This window comes from Phalaenopsis equestris, unplaced genomic scaffold, assembly GCF_001263595.1.
Source record: "Phalaenopsis equestris unplaced genomic scaffold, ASM126359v1 Scaffold000002, whole genome shotgun sequence".
In the NCBI taxonomy this organism is placed as follows: domain Eukaryota; kingdom Viridiplantae; phylum Streptophyta; class Magnoliopsida; order Asparagales; family Orchidaceae; genus Phalaenopsis; species Phalaenopsis equestris.
Window position 1 is genome coordinate 43,065,105 of NW_018164444.1, and position 21,326 is coordinate 43,086,430.

The 21,326-nt window shown below is 33.0% G+C and overlaps 1 protein-coding gene across 2 annotated transcripts in view; it reads left to right on the top strand.

The window, feature by feature from the left end:
* The first annotated feature begins 4,190 nt into the window (after nt 1–4,190).
* Nucleotides 4,191–21,326, top strand: part of LOC110032875 — a 28,809-nt gene continuing 11,673 nt past the window's right edge. The window contains exons 1-7 of one of the 2 annotated variants that reach the window (XM_020736653.1): nt 4,191–4,419; nt 5,180–5,239; nt 5,338–5,377; nt 6,036–6,214; nt 6,779–6,817; nt 13,310–13,396; nt 13,651–13,711. In XM_020736653.1, coding sequence (XP_020592312.1) covers nt 4,372–4,419; nt 5,180–5,239; nt 5,338–5,377; nt 6,036–6,214; nt 6,779–6,817; nt 13,310–13,396; nt 13,651–13,711 — 514 coding nt within the window. In that variant the 5' untranslated portion in view covers nt 4,191–4,371. The remainder of the gene's footprint in view (nt 4,420–5,179; nt 5,240–5,337; nt 5,378–6,035; nt 6,215–6,778; nt 6,818–13,309; nt 13,397–13,650; nt 13,712–21,326) is intronic. The other variant, XM_020736661.1, reaches the window with a different exon arrangement.

The window sequence follows — 21,326 nt, forward strand, 5'->3', positions numbered from 1 at the left end:
CGGCAAGGAGGAAGAAATCTCTCACTTTCCCTCCACTCTTACAATCTCTCGAAGAATTCCTCACAATTTAGACTCTCTACACTTTTTCACACTTCAATTTTGAGCCTCCCCCTCTTCAGGATCTTTCTAACATCCAGGACCTCTAGAGTCTTTTCAAATTTTGGCCAAAATCTTCTTTTAAAGTTGTGAATGAGCTTTCCTAAGAGTTGCCTAAGCATCCCTTCAAAATTTGTCCCCATCCAAAGCCTAGTTGGACATAACCGCCGAAGCCGATCTCGCCACCGGAGGCCTCGAGTGCACCATCGGTGGGCCTTCTAAGTAAATTAATTCTGGAGTCTCAGGAAATTCTCGTCGTCGGCGCAGTTGGGCTCGCCGTCGGCATCCTAGTTCAAATCTTCACATTTTTGTCCTTTTCGCTCCAAATTTTCTCTTTTTTGCATCTTTTTGCTCGAATGACCCTATTTCATCATTCCCGCAATAAAACATCAAAATATCTTTCTTTAAAGTGCAATATGATCAAAAATAATATAAAATAGGTATGAAAATCTCAACATATTTTCCTCTGGTCACCTGCCTCTTGGTATTTGGGATGAACTTCGAGATCAAACACTGAAATTTCAATCTGATATGTTCTTAATGAAATGTCAGCTTCAGGATAATGGAGATCATTAGGTCCACTTAGAATAATATATGAGAAAGAAGAGTGATTATGAAGCTAGCTTCAACACATCCTTAGTGAACTTCTTACATTGTGATCATGATGCTGAGTTTCTTGAGTATCCTCACTACCCTCCTTTTGAGCACTGAAAGAAGATGGATGAAGATGTTGATGATGATGATGAGGATGAGGATGAGGAGGAGTAGTTTTATGTCTTTGTCGTTAGTTTCCCTGTTTTTCATGGATTATTTTCTTTGTTGTTGTGGTGTGCTAAACATTATGCTATGCTTATTTTTTGTCGCTGTGAATTTTAGAGCTTTTACTTTCACTACACTTTTAGTAATTTCTTATATATATTGCCTGTATGTGATAATAGTTTTTTACTTAAGAATTTACTTGTTAAACTTGTTTTTGAAATTTACTTGCTGCTACGCATACTTGCTTTTATTTCTTGTACATGTACTAATTTCATGCTTAGAACCCTGTTATGAATATTTAATCTCTTAAATTTTTTTTCTCTTCACACTTGTTATGTATTGTAATGTTTTTCACTATTTAAAAATTCAAGTTTAGGGGAGGGAGAAAAACTTTTAAAGTTCAACTTTATTTGTCATCAATAAACTATATATTTTTAAAATTATGTTAATATAACATGTGGTAGATGGTGTTAGCTTTAGATAACTATATTTTTTATTATATAAATGTGGTAGTAGACTTAAGTAAAAGTTTTTTATAATAAAGGGTAATTCTAAAGTTAAGATAACTAGTATAAAAGTATAAGAATATGCTTTTAATATGCTTTTAATATGCTTTTACTATTCAGAGTAGGAAGAGTTGTATTTTTGAAACATTATAAATCTTAGATATATACTTCAAAAAGAATTGAATTGAGACTATATGAAAAATCATTTTCAAATCTAATACACATTATTAAGTGAAGAAATGTGAGAAGTTTTTAACTTTAGGAAAAGGACAATGAAGTTCAAAATCATTAAAAACTATCCAGATATAGTAATCCCAAAAAAAAAATAAAAGAAAAGAATAGATTAAAAATGACTTGAAAGAAAAAGAAAAGCAAAATCAAAAGAAAACAAAAAGCGAAAAAAATATATGTGGGGAGAAACTTGAGGATATGCCTAATTAAAAATTGACTTCACTTGAATTATCTTAAAGGAAAAAACTTATTTACACATATGAGCTTATTTTTAATTTTAAAAGTATTGGTATCTTTACCAGTAGAGTTCTCATATGATTTTTTTCTTTTAATTCTTCTAAGAATCCTAAGTATGATAAATTATAGTTATTTTTGAAATGAATAGAAAATCAAAATTCATAACTTGATTACTGGACATCCTTACATTTTAGTTCTAACCTGAATTATTAAAAAAAATTTCTAAAAGTTTCATTACCACATTTATGGGGCAAAACTATAAGATTCTTAAGTGAAACCCACTATCATAAGTTATTATATTTGGTTTGCATAGTACACTGGTTACTTGAGAACAAATAACATTTAAGTTTGAGGGAACTGACACACCTTAAAATTACCTATTTTATATGTGCATTTCATGCTTATTTTTTAGAATGTTACGCTTTAATGAAAAATATTTTGTGTATTTTTTATTTCAGGTACAAGGAATGGAGTTTAAAAGCAAAAAGAGCAAAATGGAGCAAAAATATGTGAAATGGAGCTAAAGAACAAAAAATTGACCTGACGCCTAGGCGCCAGAATATTCTAGAAGGCTGGCGCCTAGGTGCCAGAAATGGTTGGGCTTATATTCACTGAATTTGGATGAATTTTGAAAAGGTGTCTGGAGTGATCCTTGGTGATCTCAAAGCTTTATTAATAGGAAAGATTTCCAAATGAAAGGAGATTCTTTTTTGGGTAGTTCGATCACCATAGTGAGAGTGTGGTGAGTTTGTGTGATTATGAGTGTTTGTTGAGTCTTGTGGGAGTCTTGTGGAGTCAAGATCAGTCAGGGAACTTCAGGGGGTTTCTTAGGGAAGAGTTTGAGATAAGTATTTGTACTTTTATTTAAGTTTTGTCTTGTAAACTTGGTTTTTAATATATATCATGTTTTATTTTGTTATCTCCATTAATTTTGAGATATTTTTTTTATCTTTATCATTGAAAAAGAAGTAATCATGTGTGGGGTTAAAATATTTTGAAGATTTCTTGTATTCCATAAATTTGTGATGATATTTTCACAGGTTTATAATTTACTTTGCAAACTTGTTATTTGTGATGTTAAAATCCATTGCAAAACATAATGACCCTGGAGGGTTATAATTTTCACTCAATTAGTGAGTACCACACTAAACCTTGGATGGAGGGGAGCTAAGTCTAAGGGGGAGTGCAAATAAATAGGGTGATAAATTTTGATGAGCGTATAATTGATGATTATAGACTGACAGACTATAACCTTTATCAAATTGGTCTTTAATTCAGAACGTGAGGCTTAGTCAGTCATAATAGAAAGGACACAGTGTGTAATCCTGAAGTGAGAGACTAGAATTTACTCATCACAATTATATCAATCAAGAACTTAACTTTAGATTTTTCAATGTTCTTTATGCAGTCGGGATTGGATAAAGATAATGTATGCTCATATTTATCACCAAACCTCATTTTTATCTTTAAGTGTTTGATTCCTAAACTGATTACAATCTCTTTGCAAGGGGAAAACCTTTTTATTATAATCGTACTTCCTTACACATCTATAGTTTAGAAAATCTACACTTACTTATAGTTTTAATTTATAATTAGCAAACTTTAATTCATACCCTTTTACAAACAATTCGTTATTATTCTCTCTCTTACAAATTTTATTCTCTTACAAATTTTATTTACAGTTTGAGTAGAAATATTTCTAAGTTGACATATAAATTCACTTATTCCTTGTGAGTTCGATAGTAAGATTTTAAAGAAAATTCTATATTATTTGAAACGATACGTATACTTGTGTAGTACCCATAGTGTGTAAGCTATTAATGAATTTTATAACATATTTCTTTTGCACACTAGCCGCTGAATATAAATTATGTCAAGTTTTTTGCCATCTTTCAGAACTTAAATAATTGCGTAATTACGGGTCGGTTATATACTTACAATTATAGGGTGAATTGTTTTAACAAGACAAAAAATTATAGTTTTTTTTTAATTTCTAATATTTTCACATAAAAACATATTCTCTATACCTATCACTTTAATTATCCAAATATATGCTGAATTTTCATACAATATTAAAATGCTAAAAAATAATTCCACGACCATCAATCAAAAATCTTACTCAAAGACAACATTACTAAAATTCTAAATTCCTTTTGAAAAAAAAAATGTGTTTTTCTCCTCATAGGGGAAAAAAAACATTGCCGCTAAACTCCTGGAACCAATGAAACAATACCACGTGGAATATTTGCCCACCATATTCCAGGTGTCATCCAACCGCTAGGCCACTGACGTATTTCTTCCGTGATGCAGTTCTGCATATAATTACATAAATTAATCCATGGGCATCAATGGTACTTAAAATTCTGATACAATTAAAAAAAAAGAATAAAATTAAAATTTTCTTCCCTGACCTTGTCGGTCTAATTACTTGTGTGGAAACGGGCCGGCGAAGACCTGCAGCGAAACCTTTTTCATGGCGCCGGAGGAGGCCCCATCTCGTTGTTACCACTGATGTTCTGATCCGCCACTCATTTTCTTCAACATGGCTGCACCTTTCTTCTCCACGCCGTTCCAGCCTTATGTATATCAGGTGCTTCTCTGCTTCCATCACCTCTGCTACCTCCTCCGCGCTCTGCGAATCTGTTTTTTTTTTTTTTTTTTTTTTTTTTGTGAATTTTGCTTCTAGGATCTCGGTATATTATTCATATTTATTGGGGAAATGTCTTTCTTCAATTTATCTTCAATTTAGGTTAGTTGAAAATTCAATTGTATTTTGTTACTGGAATGGATTTGATTGTTCTTATATGCAGCATTTTTACATCGATTTAAAATTTATGTTCATGAAACGAGAATTCTTTAAGTTCTATAAATGAATTTCAACTTGCACTTCTGTGTGCTATGCTGCCATGTATAGAGATCCATCTCTGACTCTCTTGGTTAGATCCATCTCATCTTAACCTTGTCCCAACGAGAAAGCATGGATTTATCTAGTTATAGATCTAGCTTAATAGTTAATGAATGAAGGCAGGGATTGACTCTGATCTTACATTGGTAATGGTTTGGGGAACAACGTAGAAATTGTTTATCTTACTGTTTGTATTACTTCGATTAGTTTATGTTCCTCAAAAACATCGCACGCTCTTGCTTTGGTAGCTATCTAAATTTTCCTTTCTTGTAAATTGAGTGCTATATATGTAAATTTTCCTTTCTTTTAATCTTGCATTCATGCTGCGTTAATGTTGAATATTGTGGGAAATTGAGTCTTCATTATTATAGAAGCCAAATCATTCGCGAGATGTAATATTTGTTGCAATTATCCTCATGTGAGTTTTAAAAATCTTGAATGACAGAGCCAACAGTCAGTGGCTACACCATTTCAGATACTGGGTGGAGAAGCTCAGGTTCTTCAGGTAAAATGCAGAACAAGAGACTTTCCTAAGTCCGGCTGCAGTTCATTTAAGTTCAAGGTTTTTGGGTGCTTATCCTGGGATTTTTATCCTATCTGCAGATTATGCTGAAATCACAAGAGAAAGTTACTGCAAAGCCTGGTAAGTTCTGGTATTAAATGAATAAAGTTTGCGGCATTTGCATATATAGCAGGCAATTCTTATGTATTTACATTTCTCACACCTAAACTTTCATATTTACACACATAGCACTCAAATCTTTAATATCACATGAAAAAGAGCCCTACTACCATTTTTTAGAAGTCAATCCTTCTTTTTGTGCATAGGATTAAAGCTCCAAAGTGTTATGTATATAAATATAAAATTTCAGTTATGAGATATGTAATTACATAGGAATTGTATGCTTTGTATGTAAATTTCCCATAAAGTTTCTGCAGAAATGCAAGGGATAACTTATGCTTCACATCGTATTCTGTCCTGCTCAGCTTATCTGCCCCAAAATCAGTTGTTTTTTAAACTTATTTTCTTCTTAATCAGCTAACATCAACCTTACTGCTACATAAGGTGAAATTAGCACCTGCGCAAATTGTTTCAGTTATTTTTGATACATAGTTTGCTAATTTATTTGAAATCATACTCTCTTACCAGATTGTTAACCCCAAACTTGAAGTGATTTTATTAATTTAAGCTAGCTGGACAAACATTTATTTTACTTATTATTATACAGAACATCTTTTAAAAGCCGGTATGAATGTTTTTTCTACCACCTTTTTGCTGGAGCTGAACTAATAATCTTCAGGTACTATGTGCTACATGTCTGGTTCTGTCCAAATCAACAATATCTACTTTCCTGAACATGAGGGGGGTGTATGGCAATGGCTCTTTGGAAAGAGCATCACAACAATAGTATTTACCAATGCTGGTCCTGACGATGGATTTGTTGGAATTTCAGCACCATCTCCTGCAAGAATACTTCCGGTTTGTTTTACATTAGCGGCGTTTACGTACACATCACACAATTCTTACGTATTCACATATATTACACCTATACTTTCATATTGACACAAATATCACTCAAATCTTTAATATCATATCATAAACAACACAATTACGACTTTTAAAATGTAAATGTCAACTTTTCATGCATAAGTTAAGTGCTATGAATGTAAATAAATATGAAAGTTTCATGAAAGTTTCGGTGTGAGATATATAAATACATAAGAATTGTGTGCTATGTATGTAAATTTCCCCTTACATTACTTTGTGAAGTTTGTACTTAATCTAATGCTTGTAGAACACCATTCATTGTTAATATAATACACTAAAAAAGTGAGACATTCAGCATATGTTTTTACTTCCGTTGAATCATTTACTCACAATGAATTCTTCAAGACTTTAATAGTTAGATAGAAGATATTGGATTTGGATGTTAGTATGAAAAATTAAAATGTTCATCGTGTGGCAATATTTCAGATGTTATGAGAAAACATTTTTGATCTCTCTCTACTAACTTGATTACTATATTTATTTATTCTACTGCAGATAGATTTGGCAAATTTTGGTGGGGAAATTCTTTGCCAGGTAAAACACAAATTTTCTTTTATGGGCTTTTGGCAACAACCACAACAAAAATAACAACTATTATCCCACTAAGGGCCCGTTTGGGGCAGCTTATAAGTGCGGCGGCATTTTTGAAAACGCTGTCTAACCGTTTCGTTTGCGCGTTTTTGAAAACGCTGTCTGCCTCGTTTGGGTTTTTTACACTAAATGCAGGTCGCAGATTGATCTTAGAGTCGACCCTCGGGCCACGTTTCAGGATAAACTACTTATCCTGAAACGCATAAGCTGTCCCAAACAAACCCTAAGTGGGGTCGGTTACATGAATCCCTTTTCTCTATTACTTCTTATTGAGTGTCATTATTTTCATTTAATTCAAATAAATTAAGATTATTTTTATACACTATGCCCAAGTTCTTCTTGGTCCACCCCTGCCTTTCTTAATATATGTCGAATCTAAAACATATACTCTCATAACCGGATCTTTAGATGGTCGACGTTTAATGTGACCAAACCATCTAAGACAACTCTCTTTAATTTTATCTGCCACTGGAGCTACACCAACACTATCACAGATATATTCATTTCGCATTTTGTCTCTAAGTGTAAAGCCACTCATCCACCAAAGCATTCTCATCTCGACAACACTTAACTTAGTTTTATGCTTCTCTTTTAAAGGCCAACATTCGACGCCATAGAGCATTGCAGGTCTCACCACCATCTTATTAAATTTTTCTTTCAGTCTAAGCGGTACTTTTCTATCACACAATAGGCCCGAAGCATTCCTCCACTTTAACCAACCAACTTGAATTCTACTAATAACATCCCCATCTATATCACCATCACTTTGAAAAATAGACTCTAAATATCTAAAACATTCACGCCTTTTAATAATTTGATCACCCATAGTTACAACTCTATCACTAGAGCTACTAGTAATTAAATTGCATTCCATGTATTCAATTCTAGTTCAACTCAAACGAAGGTCTTTAGACTCCAATGTGGACCTCCATAATTCAGATTTTTCCTGAGCTTTTTCTCTAGTCTTATCCACGGGAAGAATGTCATCAACAAAAAGCATACACTAAGGTAGATCCTCCTGTAAATGTCTAATAAGAGCATCCATAACTAAAGCAAAAAAATGGGCTTAAAGTCAATATGATATAGCGAATTGTGATATAGCCATTGCAACTAATGCTTACAATTTCTTTTTATGCTTCAGAATTTTACATTATTTTGTTACCTTGGAAGATTATAGTGTTGTAGAGGTAATGCAGTTAGCATTGTTTGGTTGATGTTTTATTGTCCACTAAATTGATTTGGCCTTATGATCTACCAAATAAGCATATGAAAATGGTAAGGTTTTTATCTTCATTCTACATTGAATCAGGGTAGCTTCAAGAAAATGATGATAACACTCCTTTTATTACGTTGGTCATTTTGTTTAAAGCTATCTAATAATTGGAGGGAGAATCTGGTGGTTGGAGTTGTGGATGTTAGCACCATGGTTGAAACATTTTGAGCATGTGTAAGATATCATCAAGAGAGAGCTCAATTATAAGGCGAGGATGAGTAGAGTAAGTTTGTAGACACAAGTTTAATCAATATTTTATTTCGTAGTTGTTTACAGTGAATTTTAGAAGTTAGGAAATTTGTTCAAAATATGAAGTTATACAGGTCCCTAAATCCTAATTCAAACTCATAATATGATTTGTTCCCCTTTGGACTAAGGTTCTTGGCTATGTTTTATTATTTTAGGAAGTCAATTTTCTTATAAACAGTTTAAGTTGGCCGGCAACATGAGATAATTTTTTGAGTTGTTAAAAGTTATAGTCATTGTCAAAATCTTAGGAATGTCTAATTTTAGCATTTTCTATTTTTAGACTATTACATTGTTGGTAAGTTTTGATTTCTATTTTCTTTTTCTAGCACAGGGATTTTATGGCTTCTCTAATTTGGTGGTCTTGCCCTTCTATTTATCTTATAAATGTTTATTATGAAATTGAGGAGAAATAATTATTTTGACTCTTTAAAAAATTTCATGGCATCACAACTAGAAATCACCATCGAAATCGTCGCTGGGATCGCGATTGAATTTTGTTGGCCTGTTTGTTTGCGAGTTTCGTTCATCAATATCATCTCCTCTCGCTCCACTTCTTCTTGAAACTAGATCACACCCAACTTAATCAGCTAGTTTGCTAGCCCTACCTTTATCGATAGTCTTATGGCATGAATGGAAGGATACGTCCTACGTGGACATAGCCCTATCTTTTATGATAGTCTTTTGGCATGGACAACAAGATCAAAACTTGCTGATATAGAGTAGTTTTTCCATATCGATTTTTTCCTCAAGGTAGCCATTGCACATGCACTGCTCTCTTCAAATTATGATGTTGTCGTATAACTATGATGATCATAATCCAAAAAAATTCTAATACATCTACCAATTCCAATCATTCTGAGATTATTTCATTTCATTGTATAACTCCTCGCATGGCTGCATCGGCTGAGTATTATACCCAAAATTCATCACCTTATCTCACAGTTATAAAACACAATGGGCACAACTACCTTGAGTGGGCTCAATTTATAAAATTGGCGATCAACGGGAGAGACAAAATTTGGCTTTTAATTGGGGAAATTTCGAAAAATGTTGTTGACCACACTAAAAACTGGCAGTATGAAAACTCTCTTGTTCTAGCTTGGCTCATCAACTCCATGGAACATGCCATAGGAAATCCTCATTTATTCCTTCCCACTACTCAAGATATATGGGTTCAAATATGGAGAATTCTTCCTAAAACTTTGAATTGAAATCTCAACTTTGGAAATCCAAGCAAAATGATTATGTTGTTACTTCTTGCTACAATGAGTTGGTAATATTATGTTAGGAGATTGATCACTGTTATTATGATGTTTGGGAGAATTTGTAAGACTATGCTCATATTAAGAAAATAGAAGAATATGATCGGGGTTTGCATGATTTTATCTGACATTAATTGGATTTTTGACAAAGTTTGAGTTTGTATTTTCGATAGGAATCCATTGCCCTTCATTAGAGATTTTATTTAGGTTAGGTGTGAGGAGTCGAGAAGAAAAATTTTGCTGCGCAACATCGAGCCTCCTTTTAACAATGGATAGGAGACCTCAACTCGTGTAAAAAAATGTTGATATCAACAAATAGGGTTTTGTTATTGCCGACCCCATTTAGTGGGATAAAGGCTTTGTTGTTGTTTTGTTGACAAATAAGGGTATAAGAAATCATGGTGTGAGCATTGCAAAAAATCATATCATACAAAGGAGATATGTTGGAAATTTCATAATAAACCTGCAAATTGGAAACTAAAATTTAACAAAAAAGGTTGAGGCTCAACCGCCGAAGAAACTAAGGAGCCTTCTGCAAACTCGAATTCAGTCCCTTTTACGGAATAATTTGAGCATTTGCGAAAATTATTTCAATCTTCAAGTTATCTCTGACTCTATCTTGCTCTTTAGTACAAAATGGTAATTCTCTAGCCACTATATGATTTGGTGCTATTCCTAATTCTATTTATTTTTGGATAATTAATTTTAATGCAATTGATCATATGATTAGTTGCTCTAAATTGTTCTCATCCTACAGACCTTATGTAGGTAATAAAAAAGTTAAAATTTTTTATGGTACCCTGTCGCTAATTGTTTGGATAAGAACTGTTATGCTCACTCCATTGTTAATTCTTCACAATGTGCTTCATGTTTTCGATTTGTCTTGTAACTTATTATCCATTAGTAAAATTACGTCTGACCATCAGTGTAAAGCTGATTTCTACCTTTATTGTGAGTTTCAGGAATTGATCACTGCGAGGGTGATTGAAAGTGCTAAAGAAAAAGATTGATTCTATTATTTTGAAGATGGTCTTGACTCAAATAGACAATGTCAAAGTACTTGTTTAAATTTTTTTTTTATTTTTAAAGATAATGATATTATATTATATGTTTGATCATCCAAAATTTTAATATTTAAAGTGCTAGTTGCCTAGCTTATTTCAGAATAAAAAAATGTCTTCTTTTTAATGTGAAGTTTGTCAAATTGCTAAACATCAATATTTTTTTACCCAAACTTACAAACCAACTATACCATTTACTATGATTCATAGTGATATCTAAGGCTCTTGTAAAACTCTTATATATTATGGAATGAATTTGTTACATTTACTAATAATCACACAAGATTAAATTGTATTTATATAATGAAAGAAAAATTTGAAGTGAAAATAATTTTAAAAAATTTTCATGGTACACATAATTTTGAAAAAATATTCGAATATTATGGAGTGATAATGGGTGAGAATATTTCAAAAATATTCTAGGTCAATTTTTCTTCAAAAAAGGAAATAATTTATTAAATTTCTTGGGTCAACACTCCACAACAAAATAATTTGGTTGAAAGAAAAAGCGAACACTTATTAGACTAGCTCGGGCTTTCTTATTTACCATTCATTTGCCAAAATATATTTGGGGTGAAGCTCTTCTTACTGCCATATTCTCATAAATAGAATACCCAATCAAGATTTGAACTTGGAATTTTTTTTTTTATATTTTTCATAAAATTTACCTAATAAATTGACTCTCTTTTTCTTTACTATTAAAGATATTTGTGCGACTCATAATCAAGAAAATTTTGAACCCTGAGCAAAAAATGTTTGTTGGCATGCTCCCATTCAAAATGGGTATAAATATGTTGATCATATTTCTATAAAATATTTTTTATAATGAATGTCACTTTTTTTTTTAAATTACAATCCTTTTTTCTGCCTTTTCTTCAAACGGGGGAACAAACAAACATTCAACTATCGTTTTTTAGCATCTTTTTCCAACATAAAAGTCACAAAATATTACCTCTCCAACCTTGATTGTTCAACTAATATAGAAGATATATGAAAAAAAACTATGACATTGGTATCTTTTGATATTGTTTACTCATGCTAGGGGACAACTCAAAAGATTGGGTCTACGAATCCTTTGCACTACTCAGATTCAACAAACACTTCGGGTAATTTATTCAACGAGCTTTTACCCCACGTACAATCTATTTCATCTTCAAGTTCTGAGTCTTCTAGCCTTGAACTTGAGTCTAGTTCTATGCCTAGGTCTAATAATTCTAATCTTCCCATTGCTTCTTGTAAGCTCTCATTTTCTATGCTTTTATCTCACAACTGTCTTATACAGAGATTTCTAATCATTTTTTGGATGCTTTAAAAGTTCATAAGTGGAAAGAGGTTGTCTTTGAAGAGATGAAAGCTCTTGAAAAAAATTACAAATGGGAATTGGTTCTTCTACTTAGAGGGAGGATGACTATAGGGTACAAATGAGTGTTTACAATCAAGTATAATATCGATGGCTCCCTAGAGCGACATAAGACTCGACTGGTTGCTAAGGGATTTACTCGGACTATGACATTGATTACTTAGAGACATTCATCCTGTCACAAAACAAAGCTTCGTAAGTGCATTTTTTCACTTGCAACTAATCTTGATTTGCCTATACAACAGTTGGATATAAAAAATCTATTCCTCAATGGGGACTTAGAGGAAGAATTGTACGTGGACGAACCCCCAAAATTTAGCAAGAAGTTCAACACAAATGTGTATAAACTAAGAAGGTCTGAGAGTGTGGTTTGAGAAATTTTCCTTTTTTATTGAAGGTCTGAGGTATATTAAGGGCAAGAAGATCATAAAACATTCTTTAGATATTCATAGGACGGGAAGATAGTCATACTATTGTATATGAGAATGATATAATTCTCACTGGAGATGACACATATGAGATGAACTGCTTGAAAATTTCTCTCTCATCGATTTTGAGACCATTAACTTTGGATCTCTAAGGTATTTTCTTGAAATTGAGGTTGCTCGATCGAAGAAAGGGGTTGTTATTTCCCAAAGGAGTATATTTTTTTATCTTTTCAAAGAAACTAGGATGAGTGAATGTAGGCCTGCAGACATTTCAGTTGATCCCAATCACAAAATGGGAGATGGAAATGAATGTAATATAAACATCAAAAGTTGGTGGGAAAATTAATATACTTGTCACATACACGGCCATATATTGCCTTTTTTTTTTGAGTTTGATAAGTCATTATGCATTTGCCTCATGAGAAACACTTTGAAGTTGTTAATAAGATTTTATGACTGATTTTATCACTTTCCTAATTTGGTGGCCTTCTTCTACTCTTTATTTCGTAAACATTTCTTATGAAATCAAGGAGGAATAATTATTTTAACTATTCCAAAACTCAGTCATGTTGTCATAACCTTGCCATCCAGTTGCCTGAGCACAAATCATACACTTATTTAATTTGAGTCCATTTTACAATTCATATCAATATTTACTTCATTAAAGCAATTCTTGTTGGGTTTATGTTTTCCATGTTTTTAATTTTGCTTTCTTATCTATATTGCTACTATAAGATGTTTTGTTTTGGTCATGAGTTTGCAATGGAGTAAAATGCTTTAAATTCTGAAATTGTTGTTGCAGCCAGATGCTTTTCTTTGTTCCCTTAATGATGTTACAATTAGTAATACAATGGATCAAAGACCCAGGAACATTGCATCTGGTGTCGAGGTGAATTTTTGCCATGTTTAATTAATTGTACATATTTTTTCTGATGTCAATTAAACTCAGCGTTTTTTACCTTTTGATAACTCATTCAACTACCCTCTCCCCACTCTCTCTCTCTCTCTCTCTCTCTCTCTCTCTCTCTCTCTCTCTCTCTCTCTCTCTCTCTCTCTCTCTCTCTCTCTCTCTCTCTCTCTCTCTCTCTCTCTCTCTCTCTCTCTCTCTCTCCATCCATAACTGTTAATTTTTTTTTGTTTCAGGTAATTCTAAAGCAGAAGCTGGTTGGTCAAGGGCTTGCTTTTCTTGTTGGTGGTGGTTCAGGTAAAACTGTTCTTAACAGTAAGATCTTTTAAATATTTGTGTACTTTACGGAGCATGTTACATTTTTGGTTTGATTCAAAGTTATATAGTTTGTTAGCAGATAAAAGAAAATATGGTGATGGGGCGTGGAATTGGAACACTCTTTGGTGTATAAAAGGATTTCTTATGGCTTGTTGGTGGTGAAAATAACTTTCCGATGTGTTGCTTAAGTAATAAAAAGAGGTGAAGCGTGGATTAGAAGTCCACCAAAGATGCGAAGGAGAAGATAAATTGAACAAGTTGTGTGTGTGTGTGTGAGAGAGAGAGAGAGAGAGAGAGAGAGAGAGAGAGGAGGGTGGTCGGGCACTTTAGGAGGGTCTGAACACTAGCTTGCAATTTTGCATTCATAATATTCATTCATTCCCATTATCTATTAAAAGCACTCTTTATACACAAGAGGGTCTGAACATACAAAGAGAAAAATAGGATAGAAATCAAAATGCAATCAATAGCGATAATATTGTATGCATCATAAAGACAAGTCTTTTATAAGACCTTCCTTAAACTAAAACAATATGTTCATTACAATTTTAGTACAGATTCTACAGAATATTCAAAATTAGGCAAGAACTTTGAAGCTTGCCTGCTGACATGCTGAGATGACATTGACCATTGGTCTTCTAGTAATGTTGCACTACTGAAATGAATCGTGACATAATCTCTAATATTTCTCCATCACCCAACTTAGTAAATAATTTTTTGTTTTAAATGTTGTACCTATTGTTGGTATTCGACTTGCTTTGGCTCAATCAGATGCATGATGTGTTGCTCGAGTCATGAATGGAGTAATATTTTAATATCGTTTAAATTAATATAAGTTGCCAAATTATCACTGTTGCACTCATGCAAGTGCTTGATAACATAGGCTTTATGTAACATTTTGGTTGGAACGCGTTAACTAATTTCAAATTTGTATGCATTAATACTCACCCAAAGGTGTAAGTGAGATGAGACAGCTCGAGCTCGACTCGTTAATGAGCTTATTGAGCCACGAGCTTGATCTCTATCTCGAGCTTAAACTCTAGCTCGTTTATTAAACGAGCCTGAGTTCAAGCCTGTCTAGGCTTGGCTCATCAGCTTGCGAGCCAACTTGACAGGATAATTGATGGTCATCTCGATGCCTTCTTCGGCTAGTTGTCGTGACACTCCTCTTCTCCTTCTAGTCATCGATGCCTTCTCCAATGAGCTCTCATGATAATTTGATTTTGGTTCGAGCTTGCAAACTGGCTCGCGTGCATGGTATCATCATTTGAGCTTGACTCAAGCTAGATCTTGCATTTTGACAGATGAGCTAAGCTCGAGTTAAGCATGACTCGAGCTCGGCAACTTAGTTACACTGCTGATCTTGTCTATGGTTCTTAGCCGTTTACACCCTGACCCTACCTATTGTTGATGTTTCATTTGGTTGTTGCTTATAGCAAGGAGATGTTTCATTTTTTTTCCTTGATGCTTATTACAAGCGGAGGTTTAATGTTTTGATTCCTTAGTTTGGAATAACAAGAGGGTGAGGTTTTGTTACTAGAAAACAAATTGGAAAATTAGATAGGATGGGTCCATACATATGAATGTAGTGAAGCATATAAGATTATGAAGAAGGATTGCTTTCGATACTAATGAATGGTTCCTCCTCTGATTTTAAAAAAACCAATGCGGTGGTATGTTTATGATTTTCAATCTTACTTTGTCTTTAGTTAAATTGGCATTTTATCATTGGAAGATTTGCATACATACCCATTAATTTTGCTGTATTTACAAATCTAACACCTAAACTTAAATTTTTACATATAGGTCATCTTACCTATGCTTGAAAAGTTGTATTTCCACTTTTTAAAAGTTAAGCACTTTTTAAAAGTTAAGATAGTGGTATTTTTTATGTGATATGAAAGATTTGGTTATTATAAATGTAAAAGGTAAATTTTAGGTGTTAGATATGTAAATACAGAAGAATTTGCTGGTATGTACTTAAATGCCCCTTGACAAGCAGATGAAATTCTACAACAATTATGGTTTTGATTTTTACTTGTGGTTTGCGTATGAGAGACATAGACAACTTTAATGTTGGTTAACATTTTACATTTTGGTTTCTAGCATCTTTTGAAATTTCAAATTAAAACCTCAGGCAAAATGACGGGTTTTTTTTCCCTCCTCTTCCCTTTTTCCTTTTTCTCCTCCTCAACTTTCCTTCCTAAGTACTTCATAATTTAAAACCTTTTGTAAAACTGAAATCTGATTTTTATTCTCCTTTCTAATTTAATACCTTTCCTAAAACGGAAATCTTAATTTATTCTCTTTCTAATTTTAAAACCCTTGCATTAAATTAGAAATATGATTTTATTTCCTTGCATATTTTAAGAAGTTTTGTCTAAATTCTGAAATCTAATATTAATCTTTTCCTATTTTAATGTTTCCTAAAATCGAGTGAAGTCTTTTATAAACAGGAGTTTTTGTGTCTAGGGTAAGGGATTTCTTTTATGAAATCTAAATTCAGTTTTGTCCGAGTGTTTTTCTCTTTTGAGGGTTGTATCCAATGTCAAGGTAGTGCCTGGCTGTCTCCTGTCCGAGGTGGTGATCGTCTCTAAGGGTCCGAGTGGTGCTACGGCTGCAGCTCGGCCCCGACGACGCATTTATCTTTTCGTACGTCCGTTTTTCTGCTGTCATTCCATCATTCCAGCCTTCTCCCTTGCTGCCACCATGCAGAAATAGCAAGGATCTACTGTTTTCTGCAGTTCCAGCCGCCCCCATCGCCTTATCTTCCCTCATCTCCGCTGCCCTCGCTGTCCCAACACTCCACCTTCATTGTCGCAGCACGCAAAGCCTTCCCTTTACTGTTTTTCTGCTGTCCAGCAGCCTTAAAGAGCAACCTGCTGCTGTTTGGACGGCCGTGCTGTTCTGCTCCACCAACCTGCCGCATCTCCTCCCAGCAGGCTGCAGCCACCGCTGCCCCCTTCCCAGTTTCGTCCAACTGTGGTTCGACGCCCCTACCATCTATGATTTGCTGCCCATCCTCTCCACAGGAGCAAGACACCTCTCCGGCCTTCACCGCAGCCGCCTGCCTTGTACCACCGCCCGAACTCCCTACTCGTCAAGCTTGTTGTATCTTCCTTTGTCGAGTCTTTATTTGTAATCCTTTGTTTTATGTTTCTGCTTTGTGGGCTATCTTTCTTTCTTTTGAATCTTCATTGTCACTGTGTTTAAGTCATTAATAAAATTATTTCCTGCGTCGTGATTTGGGTAAACTCTGGTATCACAAAATATTAGGCTTCATGTACGTCTTTTTTAGTGAAAATTTTTCTTTTGGTTAATTTACTTGTCTATTGTAGTACATGGCTGAATTTATTTCCAAATAAAAAATTCAATGTAAGCTTTTAAAAAATATTTCTATTAGGTGGTTTTAGTTGTCACTTGAAGAATGCTTAGTCCTTTCAAAGAAAAAAACCATTTAATAAGAAGACACTTATATTTGTAACTAGAAGCCATTGAGTACACTTTCATCTACTTGTTTGTGCTTTTAGGGTTATCAGAGGCTCTTATTTTTCTCTACTGGAAAAAAGTGGTTGAGGGGGTTTGGGGGGTGGGTTGAAAGGAGCTTTAGAAAGGAATAGATCTTTAGTAAAGGAGAACAAGAGAAGCCCTGAGATTCCATCTCCTATTTATTTTATTATAGATCTTACTTTTCATACCCCCTTTCATCAATGTTAGATGCTTGTTTTATAGATTTGTGGATATTTGATGCTTTCATTGCTGATCTAACAATTAGAACCCTAGAGAGGTGGAGAAGGGAAAGATGAGGACATTTTTAATGATTTTTTCTCAGTTTTGTTTTGCTTTCACAAGGTCCTTAATGAAAATTCTTGTATGATAGAAATCAAAATAAAGTTTTTGGACTGACACTAAGCATGCCTTTTATGTTGAGGATTTTATCGTATAATTGTGTTATCGTTACTGATTTGTCAGATACTTGGTTTTTTTTAATTGTTTTGAGTTATACGCTTTAAGATATCAGCGTTTGATTAAATAGTTTTTCCTATATGTAATTTATAAACAGTTGATGCATCGCTATACAGAAAACGGGGGTTGATAAAGTCATATATTTTGTCTATATAGATCAATTGATCTTTGTGTGCCTATGATCAGATTAATCAGTCATTTGTTTAACTGCCTTTCTTATTTTTGTCTTCCCACTTGCCTGCTATTTTTTCTTCTCATCCCATTTTATCACTCCATGTAAAAGAATTTGTACTTTTGCATTGATATTTTAAGCATTTATCTTCCTAATCAAGTTCATTCTTTATAATCAAATCATTTGAAATGTCTGTTTTGAGATTTGTTTTTTAAGGCATTTACATACGTACCATACAATTCTTAACATGCACATATCTAACACCTAAATTTTGATATTTACATGCATACCACTTAAATCTTTGATATCACATAAAAAATATCACTGTTACTAACTTTTTAAAAGTGAAATACATATTTTCATGCTTGGGTTTATAACACCAAAGTGTTCTTGATGTAAATATCAAACTTTAGGTGTTAGATATGCAAATACACAAAACTTGTGTGGTATGTATGTAAATTTCTCTCTTTATCTTAATTATTATTATTATTAGATGAGACCTTCGTTAGACTCCAGTGTAAATATCAACACTGTCATTGTTTGGTCACAAACCCGAGATGTGAAAAGTGGAGGGTTGCATTAAATAGTCGACAACTATATAAAATTTGTCAAAAAATCATGGCATGAATCTTTCTGATCATTGTATAAATGCTAGGACGTTCCCTTGAAACGACACATTGTGTATCCTGAATACAGTGAAAAGTGTGCAGGGTCGCTACACCGACGTCCGGGTGTAGTGTCAAATAAGTAAAAGTTTTCACATTATAGACGAATGCGGGTAAATAAGTTAGTCCGTAAAACTAATATGAGGATAAGATCTTAGAATATATATACTCTCATATGTAAATTAATGAAATTGTTTGATATTATGGTTTACAGAATGATAAATATTTTATGTATTTAATAAACTAAAGTGGTTAGAGAAAGGCTAAAGAGATTAATAACTTAGGTTTTAAACTTTGGTATTCAGGTAAGAGTCGTACTAAAATTGGGTAAGAGTCGTACTAAGTCGTACTAAAATTGGTGTAGGTGTAATTATAGATAAGAGTTTGAAAGATAATGTTGTAAAAATTAATAGAATTATAGCCCCTTAATATTATTGTTGATACTAAGCTTTTTAATATTATAAGTGCTTATGCTTTTCAAGTAGGTTTAGATATAGGTTCTAAAAATAAATTCTGTAATGACTCAGAAGACTTGATACAAATGATACCTTTTGAAGTAAGAATTTTTATTGGAGGAAATTTAAATAGAAATGTTGGTAGAGTAATAGAAGATTTTAGAAATATTCATGGTGACTACGGTCTTGTATTGATTAATAAAGAAAGTAGAACCATGTTAGGTTTTGCTTTAGCATATGATTTTGTTATTGCTAATATTTTTTTCAAGAAAAGAGATGAGCATATTATTATTTATAAGAATGAATATAATAAACTACAAATTGATTATTTTCTTATGAGAAGAAATCGCCGATAATGTAAAGATTGTAAGGTCATTCCAAGTGAGCATTTAAGTACTCAACATCGATTATTAGTTCGTTTTTAAGTTGAAGAGTTGTAAAATAAAGAATACTAGGGATCATTGTCGTAATTAGATGGGAGCACCTAAAATACATAGATAAAATTATTTTTATGAGTAAACTTCAAGAGTTGGGATGTTCATTGAAGAAATAAATTCTATGTGAGATAAAGTAACAAACACTATTAAACATGTGACAAAAGATGTACTTGGACAATCAAAAGAAAAAAGTTTCTATAAATAAAAATAGCTGGTGCTGAAATAATAACTTGCAATAAAAGTTAAAACATAAGAAATTATGTTATAAAAATTAGTTTAAATGTAAATACTTAGAGAACTGAGAAAAATATAAAATGACCAGTAATGAGTCAAAGAGAACAATCAGTGACACAAAAAAATTTACTTTACTGATCTTTATAATATAGTAGATACTAAACATGGTGAAAAATATATGTATAAATAAGCCAAACAAATTGAAAAAAAGTAAATATTTAACTCAAGTAAAGTTTATTAAAGATGAAAATAAAAAATTACTTTTTTAGAAAAAAATATTTAACATAGGTGTGTGCGTTATTTTGATAAAATTTTTAATGAAGTCTGAAACACGATCGACCGTAGTGATCTTAATATTGTTAATAATAATGAAATATTTCATTTTTACCATTGAACTAGTAAAAAAGAAGTTGAAGAGACTTTAAAGAAAATCAAGGGTGGAAAGTTTGTAGGACCTGATGATATCCCAATTGAAGTGTGTAAATAGATAGGAGATTTGAGAGTTTCTTGGCTTACTAAAATCTTTAATATTATTTTAAAAACTAAGAAAATTCCTGAGGAGTGGACAAAGAGTATTTTGGTCCCCATTTTTAAGAATAAAAGAAATGCACAAGAGTGTTCAAATTGTAGAGGAATTAAGTTGAGGTATCATACTTTAAAATTATTAGAGAGGGTAATTGAACATAGGTTAAGACGTATTACAAAGATTTGTCATGATCAATTTGGATTTATGTCAGTCAGGTCTACTATGACAACTATACAATTATTGAGAGATTTGATGGAGAAGTTCAGAGAGAATAAGGAGGATGTACATATGATTTTTCTTTTTTATTTAGAAAAAGCTTACGATAAGGTTCCAAGAGATATCCTTTGGAGAGTTCTTGAGAAGAAATTTATTAATATGATTTATAATCAAGTCATTAAAGATATGTATAATAGAGCTGTTACTTGTGTTCGAACAGGAGGATTGACCAAATATTTTTCTATTTCAGTTGGATTATATCAGGGATCGGCTTTAAGCCCATATCTTTTTGCTTTAGTTATAGATGTTCTTATTGGACATTTATAGGAGGATGTACCTTGGTGTATGCTTGTCACTGATGATATTCTTCTCGTGGGTAAGACTAGAGAGAAAGCTCAGGAAAAAACTTGACATATAGAGGTCTACATTGGAGTTTAAAGACCTTCGTTTGAGTAGAACTGAAACTGAATACATGGAATGTAATTTTAGTAGTAGTAGATATAGTGACAGAGTTGTAACTATGGGTGATCAAATTATTAAAAGTCGTGAACGCTTTAGATATCTCTGATATATTGTTCAAATTGATGGTGATATAGATGGGGATGTTATTAGTAGAATTCAAGTTTGTTTGTTGAAGTGGAGAAATGCTTCGGGCTTATAGGGTCTGTTTGGGGCAGCTGCAGCTTATCCAGCTTCTGCTGATAAGCAGCTTATCCTGATAATCTGCTGATGAGCAGCTGATCCGGATAAGCTGTCTGGCTGTTTGGTTGACGCTTATGGAAAACAGCTGATTGTGATAAATTGACCATTTTGCCCCTGTTCTGAATAAGCAGTTTAACTGTTTGGTTAGTGCGTTTTGTAAATGCTTCCATACTGATGAGATTCCTACCCAGTAAATTATATTGATCTCACTCCCCTTATCA